Source organism: Ochotona princeps, chromosome 11, assembly GCF_030435755.1.
Source record: "Ochotona princeps isolate mOchPri1 chromosome 11, mOchPri1.hap1, whole genome shotgun sequence".
Taxonomy (NCBI): Eukaryota; Metazoa; Chordata; class Mammalia; order Lagomorpha; family Ochotonidae; genus Ochotona; species Ochotona princeps.
The window spans coordinates 37,588,524-37,604,203 of record NC_080842.1 but is presented as its reverse complement, the minus strand read 5'-3'; the positions used below and the strand labels follow the sequence as shown (position 1 = coordinate 37,604,203).

The 15,680-nt window shown below is 47.4% G+C and overlaps 1 protein-coding gene across 1 annotated transcript in view; it reads right to left on the bottom strand.

Moving 5' to 3' along the window:
• Positions 1-11,397, bottom strand: part of DOCK5 (dedicator of cytokinesis 5) — a 197,263-nt gene extending 185,866 nt beyond the window's left edge. Inside the window, exon 1 of the mRNA XM_058670037.1 lies at positions 11,102-11,397. Coding sequence (XP_058526020.1) covers positions 11,102-11,144 — 43 coding nt within the window. The 5' untranslated portion in view covers positions 11,145-11,397. The remainder of the gene's footprint in view (positions 1-11,101) is intronic.
• Between the last annotated feature and the right edge of the window lie 4,283 nt (positions 11,398-15,680).

The window sequence follows — 15,680 nt, the reverse complement described above, 5'->3', positions numbered from 1 at the left end:
GACTAAATGAAAATCAATGTCAAAGGTTTCTCAAAGGATGCATTATACCCTATAATGCCCACGAAGAGGAAGCAGGTCATGGCAAGTTTACCCATACAATGAAGGATAAAGCTATTTTTTCCTGCACTGAAATATTTAGTAAAGAACAAACTACATGATCTTGTCAGGTTCTGGAAACTCAGAGCATACAGGTCAAGTCCCTGACAACTGATTTCCATTGCATCATTGTTTTTTCATTCTTTTGAAAGTACTACAGTATTTTATAAGCCCAGAATTTATAATTTTGTTATACTGAATATGTACAGAAATAATCCAGAAGCTGAAAACAATTTTAAGGGAATAATCATTGTCATGAGATTTTAATTCCTTACTGTCATTCCTACTATGCTGTTTTTCTTTTCTTTGGGATTTTTTCAAGTTATTTTAAACATTGTTTACACAGTTGAGCGGACTGCACATCCATGTGGGCCTCTGATTAGGGCTGGAATGGCTGAGGTATGGAGGAAGGAAGGTGGGACAAATGTTTCAGTTCTTTTGTTTTCTCCTTTGTCTGCTGGAAGGTAAAGGGAGGGGCCGCTCCTTGCTGTTAAACTACATCAGCACCCAGTATGGGGGGCAGTTATTTGATGGTGCTTTGGAGACCCCAGTGTGGGGGGAGGAGTGTTCTGAGAGTGTTACTTGAGTGGTTTTGATAATTCTGAGACGTCATCAGCTTCATCACACCAGGGTTGAGAAAATCTTCCCCAAGGTTTACTGACTGACAAGGTCCAACTCAGTATGCATTCACCAATCCAGACACCTGCATGCAAAGCTTGGCCAGGGGAGTTGTCCAAACTCCTGCTTTCCATCCTCTGCCAAGACACTCAATATCCTCTGTTAGCCCAGGAGAGCTGGCTGTCATGTGCTCTGTGTGCATTTGGCCAACTGTCTACTGCAACCGAGTAGCTTGATCCCAGTACATGTCCTCCATGATTGGACCACAGCTCTGATTTTCCCTGTGGCTAGAATCTGATTCCAGCTATCCAGTTGGGGAGTTCCCCCAAAAAACCTTGCCTGGGGTGACCTCAGAGTTGAATCTTGTGTGTGCCAGCCGTGCAGGGTCAAGTTTCAAATCGATATCTGAACCACTATGCACAAATTAAATTTTTAGCCGACCTGATAGCAACATTATGTCAATGACCACACAAACTGGGTTCTGGATAACTACCACCTTTACTTCAAAGCCATGCACCAGTACACAAAATCAGTTACCTTCTTTCCATTGCTTGTGACTTCGTCTGTTAACTTCAATTCACTAGTCTAGGGTATATAAGCCTGTATGGTTTATTGCAAGATGTCTCAACTCCATCCTTGGCAGTGGGAATAAACACCTAAATCTAACGGCCTGTACCTGCCATTAGACAGTACCTTCTTTCCTTTCCAACTCATGTGCTTCACACAGCACCAACCCAGTGACTCAGAGTCTTGAAAATTCCACTCACCATTGTGGGCACACTTATTCTATCCATCTAGCTAATCCTAAAATGTACCTTCTTCCACGAAGCCTATACAAATATGATAAAAGCAAATCCCTTTTTACCTACCTAATAATCAATACTTACACTTAATCTCCCGTTCCATTTTGTTTATGCAATCCTTTGCTTACAGAGTTTATCAAACCTACCTGCTCTTACAAGTTATAATTTTATTTCACAGCAAGCACATATGGGGCAGGATTGTCCAATGTGTGAGCAACTCCCTCTTAGGATAGGGAAGAGGAGTTTAAGTAGATGATGAGCACACCCTCCATTTATTCAGCATGTCTGTTTACCGTTCAAATCTTACTTGAGAGGCAAAAAAAACAGCAAGAGAAGGAGCGCTTCTATCTAGTGCTCTACCTCCTCAAAATCCTGCAACTGCCAGGGCAACACTAAGCAGAAGCTGGGAGCCAGGACCCCAGTTCAGGTCTCCCCAGTGGATGGTAGGAACCCAGTCACTTTGATTTCAAGGCATCACTACCATTCTGACTCTGCATTAGAAGGAAGCTGGATTCAACAGCCAGAATTTGGAATCAAATCCAGAAAAGGGACATGGGTGCCTTACCCACTAAGGCAAACACCTAGCATGTATTTCTGAAGTGTCAACTCTCAACTAGGAGCTCTTCCCAGGGTCAAGGAACATGATAAAAAAGACAGAGTTCCAGTCCTCTTAACTTCCAACTCCAGTATAGCAGGCAAAGGTCAACATGAACAACTAAAAGGAAAGAGTGGGGTATCCAGAGATGAGGGCAAGGATCCCTGAAAAGGATCTTTCTAGTTAAGGTTTATTTGAGAAAAGATCTAACACCAGAGAACCAGTGACTTAAAGACATGGGGATGCTCATTCCATAAGAGGGAGGAGTACATGCCTGGGCCCTGAGTCAAACTGTGCTGCTTGAGTTTGAAAAACAGAAAGAAAGCCAGAGGGGCTGGAATGCAGAGAGGGAGAGAAGATCAACAGGTGGACAGCAGACCTGAGCATGCAGGGCCTTGCAGTCCATGGCCAAGAGTTTCAAAATCATCCCAATTGCAGTGGAAGGATTTAAGCCTTTAAAGAGTTTAGTTGGATGTTTAGAAAATGACCCAAAAAAAGCTGTAAGAACAAGGAGACCAGGTAGAAAGTGAGAACAGTATCAATGGGGAAGATGGTGCTGGCCTGTACTGCAACAGAAACAGCAAAGGGTAACAAGTGATGGTAGAGTGTTAGGACAGACAGAAGTTAATGGTAGACTGAACGTGGGGCAACTCCTAACTTTGGCCTGTCTCCCTAAAAGGTAAGACAGAAATGAAGAACAGGCAGGTCTAGGGCTTAAGAGACAATCGAGTCTTTGAGAACTGTTAGGACGGGAATGTGTCAGGTGGTCTTTGGGAGCAGCGATTAGGATGCTGCTTGTACACATCAGCCCTTGGTTCAAGTCCTGGATCTTCCACTTTTGAACCAACTTTCTGTTAACTGATAATCTAGTAGGCATTAGATGATGCCTTAAGTACATGGTGCCTACCATCTATATGGAAGACACAGATTTGAGTTCTTGGCTTCCATCTAGCTATTCTGGGCATTTGGAAAGTCAACTAAGAGATGAAACATCTGTTTCTTCATCTCTCTCTCCCTCCCTCCTTCTCTGTCTCCCCCCCTCTCTCTCTCTCTGCCTGTCAACTAAATTGAAAACAATTGAAAAATAAATAGAATAAATAAAAGGTGAATAGAAGGAATTGCATATCCCAGTGCCAAAAAGAAAGCCTGGTGCGCAACTGAGCAAGCACAGAGAAGAGAGGGTAGAGGCTAGGCTGGGACTGAAGCCTGGAAGGCAACAGAAAGAAATAGATGTTAAGCCACAGCCCACAGCCTCTGATGGAATTGCGTGGCAGGGAGGTAGAAGGCACAAAAGCCAGTCTGGGGCATGCCAACACCAAGCAACCTGAGATAGCACAGGGACAGCAGACAGAGGGAGGCTGGAACCGAGGGAGGAAAACCATAGAAAGGCAGCATCAGAAGTCTAGAGAACAAAGTGTTTCAAGCAGGAAAGAGTCAAGGGCATCAAATCTGTCAACACAAAACATACATGGAAAAGAAATGATTCCATTTTCATTCTTTTCACCTAACTTCATGTGATCCTAATAACTAGTACACTGAGTATTTATGAATTGTCACCAAAATGCATTTGTACACTCCAGATTAACATTTCTGAGCTTTGCTATCATTTGCACACATGTGCAAAGCAGTGCAGGAGGACACACACATTCCAAGTTGACACTGAACAAGGTAACACTGCACCATGGTTTAGCTCTCATACTGCAGTCAGCCATTTGGGGATGGGGGAGCTGCTGCCAAATTGTCCTCATTTATACGCTTTTTGATCCTAATTTTGCTGTTTACAATTGCCCCCAAGTGCAGTGCTTCAGTACTGTCTTGTGATCCTAAGCACAAAAAGGCTATGATACCTCTGACCAAGAAATCACATGGCAACATAAACTACTTTCAGGTATGAGTTACAATGCTGCTTCCCATGAGTTCAGTGTCAGGAATAAACTATGTATTACTACAGTGTTAGATATAAATATCTATGTTGTGTGTATTGTAATATATATGTATACAATCTTACAGTGTCTTTAAACAGAAATACATAAAATAAGGCTATGTACTGATCACCTGATGCAAAGGTTGTCACCATAGGTTCACAGGAACTTAATTTTCTTCAGGCAGCACCAACTCAATATTTACTACAACTTGACAGAATCCAATAGCAGGCCAAGCAGCCCTTATCCCAAAGACAAGGGGTGTTTCAGATTTCAAAGTTCATGGAGTACTTGGCCACGTACATAAGGCATTTGGGGGATGGGGCCCATGTCTAAACACCAAACTCATCTATGCTTCATCTACACTTTATACACATAGCCTGAAAATAGTTTTACACAATTATTTCAGTGCACCTGGGCTCTAACTGTGACTGTTCACAGGAGGTCTGGTGTAGAGTTTCCTACTTAATGCGATTGATCTAGGCTCTCAAGAACCTTTTGGTTTGGGGAACCAATGCCATAGCAAAGTAAGTTAATCCTCAGCCTGCAGGGCTGGCATCCCATAAATGCACTGGTTTGAAAACCAGCTGTTCCACCTCCAATCCAGCTCCCTGCCAAAATGCCTAGGAAAGCAGAAGACAGCCCAAGTCCTTGGGCCCCTGCAGCCATGTGGAAGACCTAGCAGATGCTCAGAGTCACTGGCTTTGGACTGGCCCAGCTCTGGGTCATTGCAGCCATTTGGGAAGTGAACTAAGCAGATAGAAGAGTGAGTGTCTCTCTCTCTCTCTCTCTCTCTCTCTCTCTCTCTCTCTCTCTCTCTCTCTCTTTCCTCCTCCTCTGTCACTATCCTGCAGTGATGGACTTGGTATCCATTCAGTTGTTCTCATACAAATGTTATCCAGTCAATTGTAATCCTATGCTCGCTGACCTTCTAGAGTCACAATGTCCTTCTATACTTCTCTGTGTATATTTTCCAAATAATAGTAAGAGATAAATCTTTAAGAATTATTTTTGATTTTGGAACATTTTAGATGTTTCCGCTATGGCTACCCAACCTGTACCACAAATAAGGAGAAATGGCAGTATACATCAAAGAGCAAGGCTTAGCTGGCCACCAGCTTCCTCCATCTGTAATCAAGGAAGAGTCAGACTCCAGCCTTGACAGGCAATGGTAGGTAGCCAGAATCCAAATCTCTCGTCTCATATTTTGCTGCCTTGATTTTTATAGTCGCTTCTTTCCATGGCAAGTGACAGTGGGAATGGGAGGCTTTCTTTCTCCATAATTGCTTAAGTTTAAAAAAAAAGCGAAAATGAAAGAAGCTAAAGAAAATTCTACCTACAATATAATACAAATGGTACTAGCCAGGAAACAAACACACAATGACATGTGGACATGGCCAAGATTAAGGTGACAGATGAACAACTGGGAATTTGGGAAATACAACAGGAAGACATTTGGTGAAGGAGTTCTTATCCGTGACTGTGGTTAAGAACTTTATCTTCAATAAATCCCTTTCCTTTAGCGTGACAACAGCATTCATGGCACAACCTGAGCTCATGCAGTAACATAGACAGCAGCTCCACTGAAACTTTCTCGTCTCAGCACCCCTTTCAGTGCTTAACCGTTACTGAGGCCTTGCAAAGAGCCTCTGAGTATGTGAGCTATACTTATCACCAGTTGCCATATCAGAAATGCAGACTGACGTTCAATGAGGTGTGTTTTAAAAACAAACATAACAAACCCAATACATGTTGGCAAAGATACACATTTTGAGGCAACTATTTTTCCAAACAAAAAACACTCAGATGAGCGGTACTGTTTTCTCCATCTGTGAATCTCATTTATGTCTGGGTTCACAAAAGGCAGCTGGTTTCTCAGCTCTGCTGTTATTGACCTCTTCAGAGCCTCTGAAATGACTGCCACATACTCAGGAAAAAGCCAAGTATCTCAACATTCTTCTCACAGCAATGATGTAAATGGCCCAAAGTTATCTCCAATATACCCCCACGCCCCTGGAAGGTACTCAAATAAGTTCACAACAGTACTTGTTCAGAAAAGGTGTGGAATAATCCCTTACAAGCTAAATCCTTAATAGCTATCAACCTCTTTTCCTCTTATTCTGACCTTCAGTGTTTTAAACATTAGGGCGGGAACTTCAAGTCACCGTAATTCAATAAATAGGCAGCAATGTCACCAGTACAGAGGTCATCAATAAGTGTTACCTGGTTGTCACTCAGATAGTTCTATAACTGGATGTAGGATGTCAGGAAAATATCCTCACTTTGTTCAATTCAGAGGATCCATGAACTCCAATAGGAAATCTGCCACCATCTACTTTAGTTATGACTATAGGCAACTGGACCATGGTTGGACTGGTAGTGCATATACCATTGCTTTGTTTTTTTATCATGATGATGCACATAACCCAAAAAACCATATACACTCACCACAAATTCAAAACCGTGCCCATTATTAAATCAGTCACCAGATGTTGCTATTGAATGCACCAGTAAAGAAGTCTATGTAGCTCAATATGAAAGCATTTTAAAGATTGTTTGACAACTGTATTTCAACACAATGGGTTCCATTTTCAATCTCTGCATTTTACTTTATGCATTAATCACATTACTTTGAGGAAAGGTCCAGTGGCATTAACAGACTGCCAAGAACTAAGAGGGTCAGGGCAGGTGTTTTGGTGTGCATCCCATGTAGGGGCTTGTTCCAGTACAGCTTCCTGCTACTGTGCCTGGCAAAGCAGAAGATAGCCCAAGCCTTTGTGCCCCTGTATTCACGTGGAAGACCCTGAAGAAGCTCCAGACTCCTGGCTTCAGACTGGTCCAGCTCCGGCCATTTCTGCCATTTGAAGAGTGAACTCGCAGATGGAAGTTCTCTTTCTGTCTCTCCCTCTCTCTCTGTACCTCTGCCTTTCAAATAAGTAAACAAACTAAATTTTAAAAATAAGAAAGTAGGAACACCTGTGTTAAGCAAGTCACTGCCTCTCCAGACACCATGCTCCTCTGTTTAAAAGGAAATTGAACCAGCTCTCCCAGGCTCCCCATCATAACACTCCTGCTACAGCACACCGGACATGGTGCCCACTGTGATGAAGCTAGGGGCCAAGAAAAACTACCACACCCGAACACATTAACAAAGAGCCGCAGAGTCTGCTTTCAGTCTAAATCAGCACCCAAGGATCTACCCAACAAAGTTAAGTCTCTTGGTTTAAATGGGCCTAGCACCACTAACCAGTTGCAGAGCTAATAATGAAGTTAATTTCTATAAATACTGTTTTCACATAATAAAAATATAGAACACTAATCTCAATGTACAGTAATGAATTGCCTGGCAAATACATCAGCATCTCTGGCGCTACTCTTGAATTAATAGCTTGCATAGAAGCAGATTTAAAAACAAGTACATCAACAATCAGAAGTTTCTAGACATTCACCTTTTACACTTGATTGAAATCTAAGCAACAGTGTCATACACATTCACATCCTCCTCCATGATCAACAAAAAAATAAGTATGGGGGTGGGGGGAGATAAGGAAGAAGAAAGAAAAAGAAGGGGAAGGGAAGGAAAGAGTTCTCCAAGGCTTCAGGGGCCAGTGCTTGTTCCTAAGCACTTTGCACTGGGCCTCCCTTAGGATGGCACTCCATCAGTCCTCTCACCTGGTAACACTTGGTAACACGTGGCCCACTCAGGTCCACTTAGTGCCAGAGACTGAGTCAACACTGCTGTTTAAGAACTAAAAAAACCCAGACTGACTGAATTTCAGTCCTGGCAGAAAAATCTGGGCTAGGTCAGAAACAGCCAAAGGTGGCACCCAGAGGAAAGGAGAGGCAAGCCTGCCAGCTTCACCAGGCCCCAATCAGAAGCCAAAGCTCCAGTGCCTGGCTCTCTGGGGGATAACAGGCCTAATCACCCTTGGCTCTGAGTCACCACAATGTATCCTAACAGCTATTCTCTGCTTACCCCTCCCCCTCCAAGCTGAGCCAAATCTGACCTAGTCACACAGAGTGATCACCATGCCAAAGATGTCCAACCAACAAAGGCAATTTTCCAAAGTCAGACCAGTCTGTCTAGTCCAAGGTTCCTGGTTTTCTTATCATTTGGGGACATAGGGGTTTAGACTGGAGGTTAAGACACTCACGCCCCATATTAGAGGGACATGGTTCAAGATCTGGCTCTGGATCCTACTCCAACTCCCTGCTAATGTGCACACACCAGCAGGCAACAATGACATCTCTGGTAGTGGAGTTACTGGTGCCTCATGGCAGACATGGACTGTTCCTGGCCCCAGCTTCAGTCCAGCCCAGTCCCTGCTGTTGCAGGCATCTGGACAGTGAGCCAGCAAGTGAGGAGGCACCTGTTCCCTCCAAAAATAAAAAACTGTTAAGAGCATTTCATTTTTACTTCAACAATACAGAGCACGGGTTCTTATTTGCTCTCACTGAACAAAATAAATCTCAAAGAAGGGGATGAAATTCTAAAGTTTAGTAAGAGAACTACATCAAATTACCAGAGAAATTAACTTTAGGACACCCCAACATCAAGGACAAGTTACACAATCAACAGCTTTCCTCCCCACACATATTTTTGCACCCCTGACTCACCTTCCCTGCAAGATCCCTTATTTTACTGCTTCATGCCTTGTCGCTGGTTTCAGGGAATCCAGAGGCTATGGCCTGGAATCCCTAGGCAGTAATCTCCCTTATGACGGCTTCACTTTCCTCAGTTTTACTTACCCTGAGTGCCAATGTTCTGAAGTTCCATATGAAGTGGAAACTATTTCAGAGGCCACATTCATATAACATTTATTTCAGTGTTATCTTTGCTCTGATAAACTTTTATCATGAGTATGCATAAATAGGAAAAAGCACAGTATATACTCCCATGGGCCTCAGTACCCTGCAGGGTTTCAGGCACCCACTATGGGTGTTTGCAAATAGCAAATTGGAGGGAGCAGTGGGAAAGGATTTGAACCCTGACGTAAAAGCTTAAGTCTCCAATACAGGGTTGGAAGGCACCCTGGACAGGAGACAAACACAACTCGGGTCAAAGTCCCCAAGGAGGGACTCTCCAGGGCATATTGCACAAGAGCCAGAGGGTGTGTTGTCAGCACAGGAAGGTAAAAGCAAGAAGCCCTGACAGTGTGGAAGACAGGAGGAACCAGATTATGAGTTTGCTGAAAGCTGCCTTGCACCTCTGCTCAACAACAATGCATTTTCAGATAACAGACCTTCACTGCTTCAGCCATAGGTTCTAACTACATCAAACCCCATGCCCAACAACTCTAATGTGTCTCCTGAAGTGAGCTACCAAGGTACAGCCTGGGGGCAATTCTGCTAATACCTGAGCTCCAGAAATGCAATGAGTATTTTCTTGACTGATGACAAGCAGCACAGTAAACTGACTACAGAGCAGGAAAAAAAATTTTTTTAAATATCATAATTGCTCCAATGACTATGCAAATAAAAGCCATGTTCTTAGAGCATGCTTGTATTAATTACGCCAAGTAATAGTATCTTTGGAAACAGCTTTTAATTCTCTTCAAATGAGAACAGATTACTGTTTTGTGGTTAGCAATTAGTGAGCAGGCATGACTAAATATGCTTTCGTTTAGTGGTGAGTACTCAGTAATACTCCAAAATGAATAAATGGGTTTCATCTGTTTTGGGACTTTTCACTTTCATCACCACTACTCACTAGCTAGTACCTCTGTCTGAAGCCTCATTAAACAGATCACAACCTGGTGACCTGGGAATGACAGAGCAGACATCAACCACCCATTACGAGCTGTGTAAAAATTGTCAATGTGCTTTAAAAAAAAGTCTGAGACAGAAAACAAAGAATCCTCTGTGACAGAAGCATATACAATTACTAAATATGGAATACAGTATAAGAAAAAATGTCGCAAATAACAGGGTTAAAAACACGTGGCTCCAGGCTACAAAAGTTGCAACAGCACTTACAGGTGTTGAGTGTCCCTGAAACTGACTTAAGCACTCAGTAATGTGGTTGAGACCCAGCCCCACTAACCAGGAGGTGCGGAAGGGAGGCGAGAGTAAATGGCACGTAGACCAAATGAATGAGCCTGGGAGGAAGCGATAAAACTGTTTATTCTAGAGACTCCCTCAGAAGCCGACCACGGCCTTAGCCCTCGCTAAGGGCAGAGACCTTTCCCTAAGACTTAATCAAGCCCACGGCTCCTCACCTGGCCCAATCCCGCCTATCTCTGGCGTCGGCTCCGGAGCCGCACGAACAACCCCGCCGCAGTCACCCGCGCACCCGCCCCGCCGTTGCGACCTGCTACCGAATTTCAGGTCATGTATCCTCATCTTACCCCAGATAGCACTCAGCTCTGGGAAGGCCGACTTACACCTTCTCCAGAAACGCTCCGTTAGGGGGACCGGCTCGGCACCCACAGCCCCAGCAGCCGGCCACCTCCGCGCCTCACTCACTTCCTGTCTCTCCATCACCTCCGCACCGTGTTAGCTCCCCACTTATAACTGTTTCCTCAAGCACGCCCCCGGTCCTGGAAGGAACGCGGGATGGAGGTTTCCTACCCGCAGCCCCTCATTTCAGGGCTTCAGAGAAAGAACCCTGGAAGCGGGGAGCCAGAAAGCAGACGCAGCGAGCAAGATTTCCACCCGCAGACCATCTGCGCGATGCGACGCGCGACACACTCGGGGTCCCCAGTGTGCAACAGGCGCGCTCCCTCAGCCGAGTACGCCCCTAATCTGCACAGCACCGGAGCCTGGGGCTCGGGAACCGCGGAGAACAGTCCCGAAGCCCAACTACACTTTTAGTCACTCCGGTTTTCGAAACACACTCCAACGGCGTTCCCTGGAGAGGGCTCCCCGAGTCACAGCAGCTGAAGCTGAGCCCCAAGACTGTCCCGCGAGGGCAGCCAGTCTGGAGACACCCCGAGCCCCTGCACCAGGCGCGCACCGGTGGCCGAGCGCCCGCCGCCCCACTGTGCGCAACCCTAACAGGGCCGCTCCCCGAGAACTTCGCCGCGGCTGGGTCGGGGCGGGCGGGGGGGGGGGGGAGGAGCACTCACCAACCCCGTACTTCTGCCTCTTGGTCGGGATCCAGCGGGCCATGGCGGCGACCTCACCCCGCGGCGGCGGCGACAGCGGTGGCTGCTGCGGCGGCTACAGCTCCTCAGACGTCGTCCGTGGCCCCGTCGCTCTGCAGGGCGCCCCGGGCTCTTCCGCCATGTTCCGGCAAACTTCCCTCAGACTATTGGGCTGTCTCGGCTCCGCGCAGCTAGCGCCGGCACCAAGCTTCCCTCCGACCACGGCCGCGCCAGCGGTCACCTGCTGGACCGGGTGGCCGCGCCGCCGTGCGCGCCCCTCCAGGCACCGCCCCGGCCCCTCCCGCCGGCCGCGCCCTCAGCCGGCCGCCCAGGCCGCCTCAGAACCCGGAGCGGCGGCAGCGGCCGGGCCTCCCTCAGTGCTGGGACTGGCTGCGGCTCCGCCTTGCGCGCTTCCCGGGAGCAGCTTCCCGAGGCCGACTGAGCCCTGGCTCTCCCCTCTCTGTGGCTTGCTTCTCGGCCCGCCTTTCCCACTGAGGTTAAACTCTCGGAGGCTGGGACCGCTGCCAGTGTCCTGAAGGCTGCGCTCCCACTCTGCACGCCGCGGCGCGAGGGGCGGAGAAGGAATTGGCAAGAGTGGTTTCTTGCCTCCCGGGCACCGCCAGTGCCTGGCACCCAGAGGACGCTCCGTAAATATTTGTTGAATGAATGAGAAGTAGACTACTGCGTTCGCTCCCCCCCCCTCCCTTAGAATCTCCACCGGCACCGCCAGAGCCGGAAGGCGTACTCCTTGCCAGGCGAGATCTCCCGAAGCCCCGGACTGTTAGCCCGCAAGGTAGAACCAGGTTCCTCCGAAGTTTCAGATCGCTTCCGGGAGGTTGCCCCGGTGGGGAGATGATTGAGCAAGCTCTAATTTGGAACTCCTGTGCCCCAAATCGCTGAGGCTCCGCCCCCTTTCTGAAGAAACCCAGACTCTGAAGTTCGGGGAAAGTCCACCCTCAGACGTTCGTTTTCCAACTGGTCAGCAGCCTCAGAAAGCATCCCTGCGGAGAAGAGGATCCCGCACAGACTATTTTGTGGAAGAGAATGCAAAGACGAGCGGGGCGCGTGGAAGCTGGCTTGGGCTCCAGGCGGCGCCGTGGCGGATGCCCCGACTCGGACTCACTTTCCTGGGGAGTCCTAGGCTGCCAAAGTAGGAGGTGAGGCATCGGCGTGCAGCGCGCCCTGGCTCTCACCCTTGAGAGGAAAATCGCAATCAGAGCGAATAAGCAGCTTAACTATAGTCACCGGCTAAGCAAATGCATCTCCAAGGTTTCCCTGCCTATTTAGAACACGAAAAGAAAGGAAGTTAAACATACAGTTAAGCTCGTTGGGCGCATTAGTGCGTTTTGGGCGATTTTGTGCAACACCAGTCTGAAATTTAATTAATTTAAAGTCCCGTTCATGGGCACGGCGCAATAGCCTAGCAGCTAAATGCTCGACTTGCTAAGCGCCAGCATTTCAGATGGACACCGGTTCGTGTCCTGGCTGCTCCACTTCCCATTCAGTTCTCTGCTTGTGGCCTGGGAAAGCAGTAGAGGAGGACCCAAAGCCTTGGAACCCTGCAGCCATATGGGAGACTCAGAAGAAATTGCTGGCACCTGGCTCGGATTGGCTCCGCTCCAGCAGTTGTGGCCACTTGGGGAATGAACCAGCAGATGGAAGCTCTTTCTGTCTATTTCTCTGTAAATCTACCTCTCCAATAAAAATGAATGAATCTTTTTAAAAAGAAAAGAAAAAAGACCCGTTAGTGAGTAAATCCTGAAGTTTACGTTCTTCCCATCAAGGATTTCATGTTTAATCATATGGCATCATGAATTAAGAAATTCTTCCCTTGGGCCCGGCAGGGTGACCTATGGCTGAAGTCCTGCCTTGCACATGCTGGGATCCCATATGGGCGCCAGTTCTAGTCCCAGCAGCTCCACTTCCCTTCCAGCTCCCTGCTGTGGCCTAGGAAAGCAGTTGAGGATGGCCCAAAGCCTTGGGACCCTGCACCCATGTGGGAGACCTGGAAGAAGCTCCTGGCTCCTGGCTTTGTATTGGCGCAGCTCCTGCTGTTGAGGTCACTTGGGGAGTGAATCATTGGACAGGAGATTTTCCTCTCTGTCTCTTCTCCTCTCTGTATATCTGACTTCGCAATAAAAATAAATAAATCTTCTTTAAAAAATTCTTCCCTTATCATAGTCTTGATATCAGAAGGAATTCCACTGTCTGCTTGAGAATAAATTTAACTTCCCTCTATCAATAACATAATTAACCTGAGTCCTAGGGAAGGTAATTTATTTATTTATTTCTCTCTCTCTCTTTTGTGACAAATCTGAATCAAGTGCCTAGTAGAGTCAGACATTGTTCTAAGAGGGGAGGGTGCACCACAGTAAAGAAAATCCCTGTCCTATGTCAGGGAAGATGGTGGGGGGTGCTCTGGGAAGCTGGACACGATCCCAGGATGGTAATTTAGGCAGCAGGTATGGCTAGGCAAGGGCCACCAGGCACGTTAGGCAGGTTTGCAGACCAGCCAGAAATCCCCCCCTGCCGTGAGTGCTGAATAACAGGTGAAAGGAAGACCCGCCCAGGAGGCTTGCCAGGATGGAGTAGGGCTAACTGGCCTAAGGACTTCATATACTCCTGGGTCGGCCTTAACTGCCTGGGGCCATGGCCCAACTTGCTTGCTGTGGTATGACTAGGCTGCACAGGGGCAAGGAAGTGCAGTGTGGGTGCCATACGAGTGGCTCAGGCACAAAATGCAGGTGGTTGGGTCAGCCTGGCAGAGAAGGAGGTGAAGAAGAGCCTGAGTACTTGCAAGAGACTGAAGGGAGAGCTGGCAAAAATGCTGCCTGGACAGAGGGCTGTGGCCCCAAGGGTGCTCTGTCAGCTGAAGTTTTTGGAAACTTTGCCCTCTTTCCCCAAAATGAAACATTTGTATCCTTTTAAGCACCTGTCTTCTCACTTGGATAACCTTCAGGCCATAGCAATGTTTCTGGCTCTTGCACTGGAGTGTGAGACAGTGCGTCCGCAGTAACACGCAAGTTTGGGGCTTGAACCACTGGTCAGTTAGAAGGGTGGCTGTTTTCCTGGGATTCTGTGGTATGCACTTAGCATACTCGAGTTGTTTGAAGTTTTCTTTCAAGACTGGATTGAAACCTCCTTACAGAGGCTACACGGAGTTCCTTACGCCAACCTGTATTCAGGAACCGCACAGGTACAACTGAAAGCATGAGACACATCGTTGTGTTCATTCTCTCAGCCAGCGGAGCCACCTTTCTTCCCCAACTTAATTCCAACTGCCTCCCCGCACTTGTGCATGGCAGGCTTTGTCCAAAATAAGAGGACTACATTTGAGCTTCAGAGGTTTCCAGCATGGCAATAATTCCTTTAGAAGAGTTGGAGGAAAATGGAAAATTTTAATTACTGCTTTCAGTCTGTTTATTCTTTTCCCTCTGAGGACTGAAATTCACCCACTTTGTTGTATCAGGAGTGTTCAATCACAGCTTGAAACTCCACTGAAATGATAAAAACCCGAGCCATCCAGAGTCTTTTATTAAAATGAGGCTTTAAAGAGTCAGCCAGATGGGGAGGTGGAGTCATGGCATTCCCCCCAGAAATAGCCTGTTCTCTTTCCTCTGATATCTTCACAAAAGATATCTTCCATGTCCAGAGACACTTGAACTCCAGAGCCCGAACATCAGCATGCACACGCACGCATGGCACGCTTGGCTCGCAGAAGCCCTGGGCAGAGAAATGAGAACAAGTCAGTCAGAGGTTGGTTTTACATGAATGTTGTGACAGCCCCTTACAGTGCCTAACAGAATAGATGGACTGGCAGAGGCTTTGCTGTCTCTGCTGATTTTCAGGCTCATTTGGCCAAATCTGGCTGACTTGGTGGGTCTTCTGGCACAGGTTATGGATTCTGTTTAAAAAGAAAAAAAATGCCCTGTTTTCTTCCAATCAATTGCAATCCTGTGCTCGCTCGCTTTCTAGGATCACAATGTCCTTTTACAGTTAAGCACAAGGAGCAGATTACAGGAAAAGATAGGGGTCAGGAAGCTGGCAGGAGGGTACCTGGAGACCCCCTGGACAAGGGAAAGCGGCAGCGACAGCAAAGTGGTATTGTAGTGAACAGAAAACCCATCAGCAGCCTGCAAGCAGAGATCCAGACACCAGCAACAGCTGGGCATCCAGAGGCAGCTGTGAATCGGCTCTTGTGGCAGCCAGGTGGGAGCTTATGTTTGTGCAGAGAGCTCGGGAGGCAAATGCAGTCTGAGACCTGCCAATCCAGCTGAATAGTTTGGTCCAGCAACAACAAAGAGCCACAGACTTCAAGGGGCAGATCAGTGGCAGGAGGGGACTCACAGCTGGGAGATTGGGCGCCATCTTGTGTGGTGGGGCAGTGCATGCAGAGTAGAGGGGACTGCCCAGAGTGGGTTGGTTTCTGACCAATCACAGAGAGCTGATCCCAAGGGGAGGGCAGGGCCAGTTTCACATCCTGCAGGATCTGTGCTGTCCCTGGATCTGAAAGTCAGCAGTTCTGATGCTCCAGTAGTGCCCTGCTGGGCACCATCTTGTG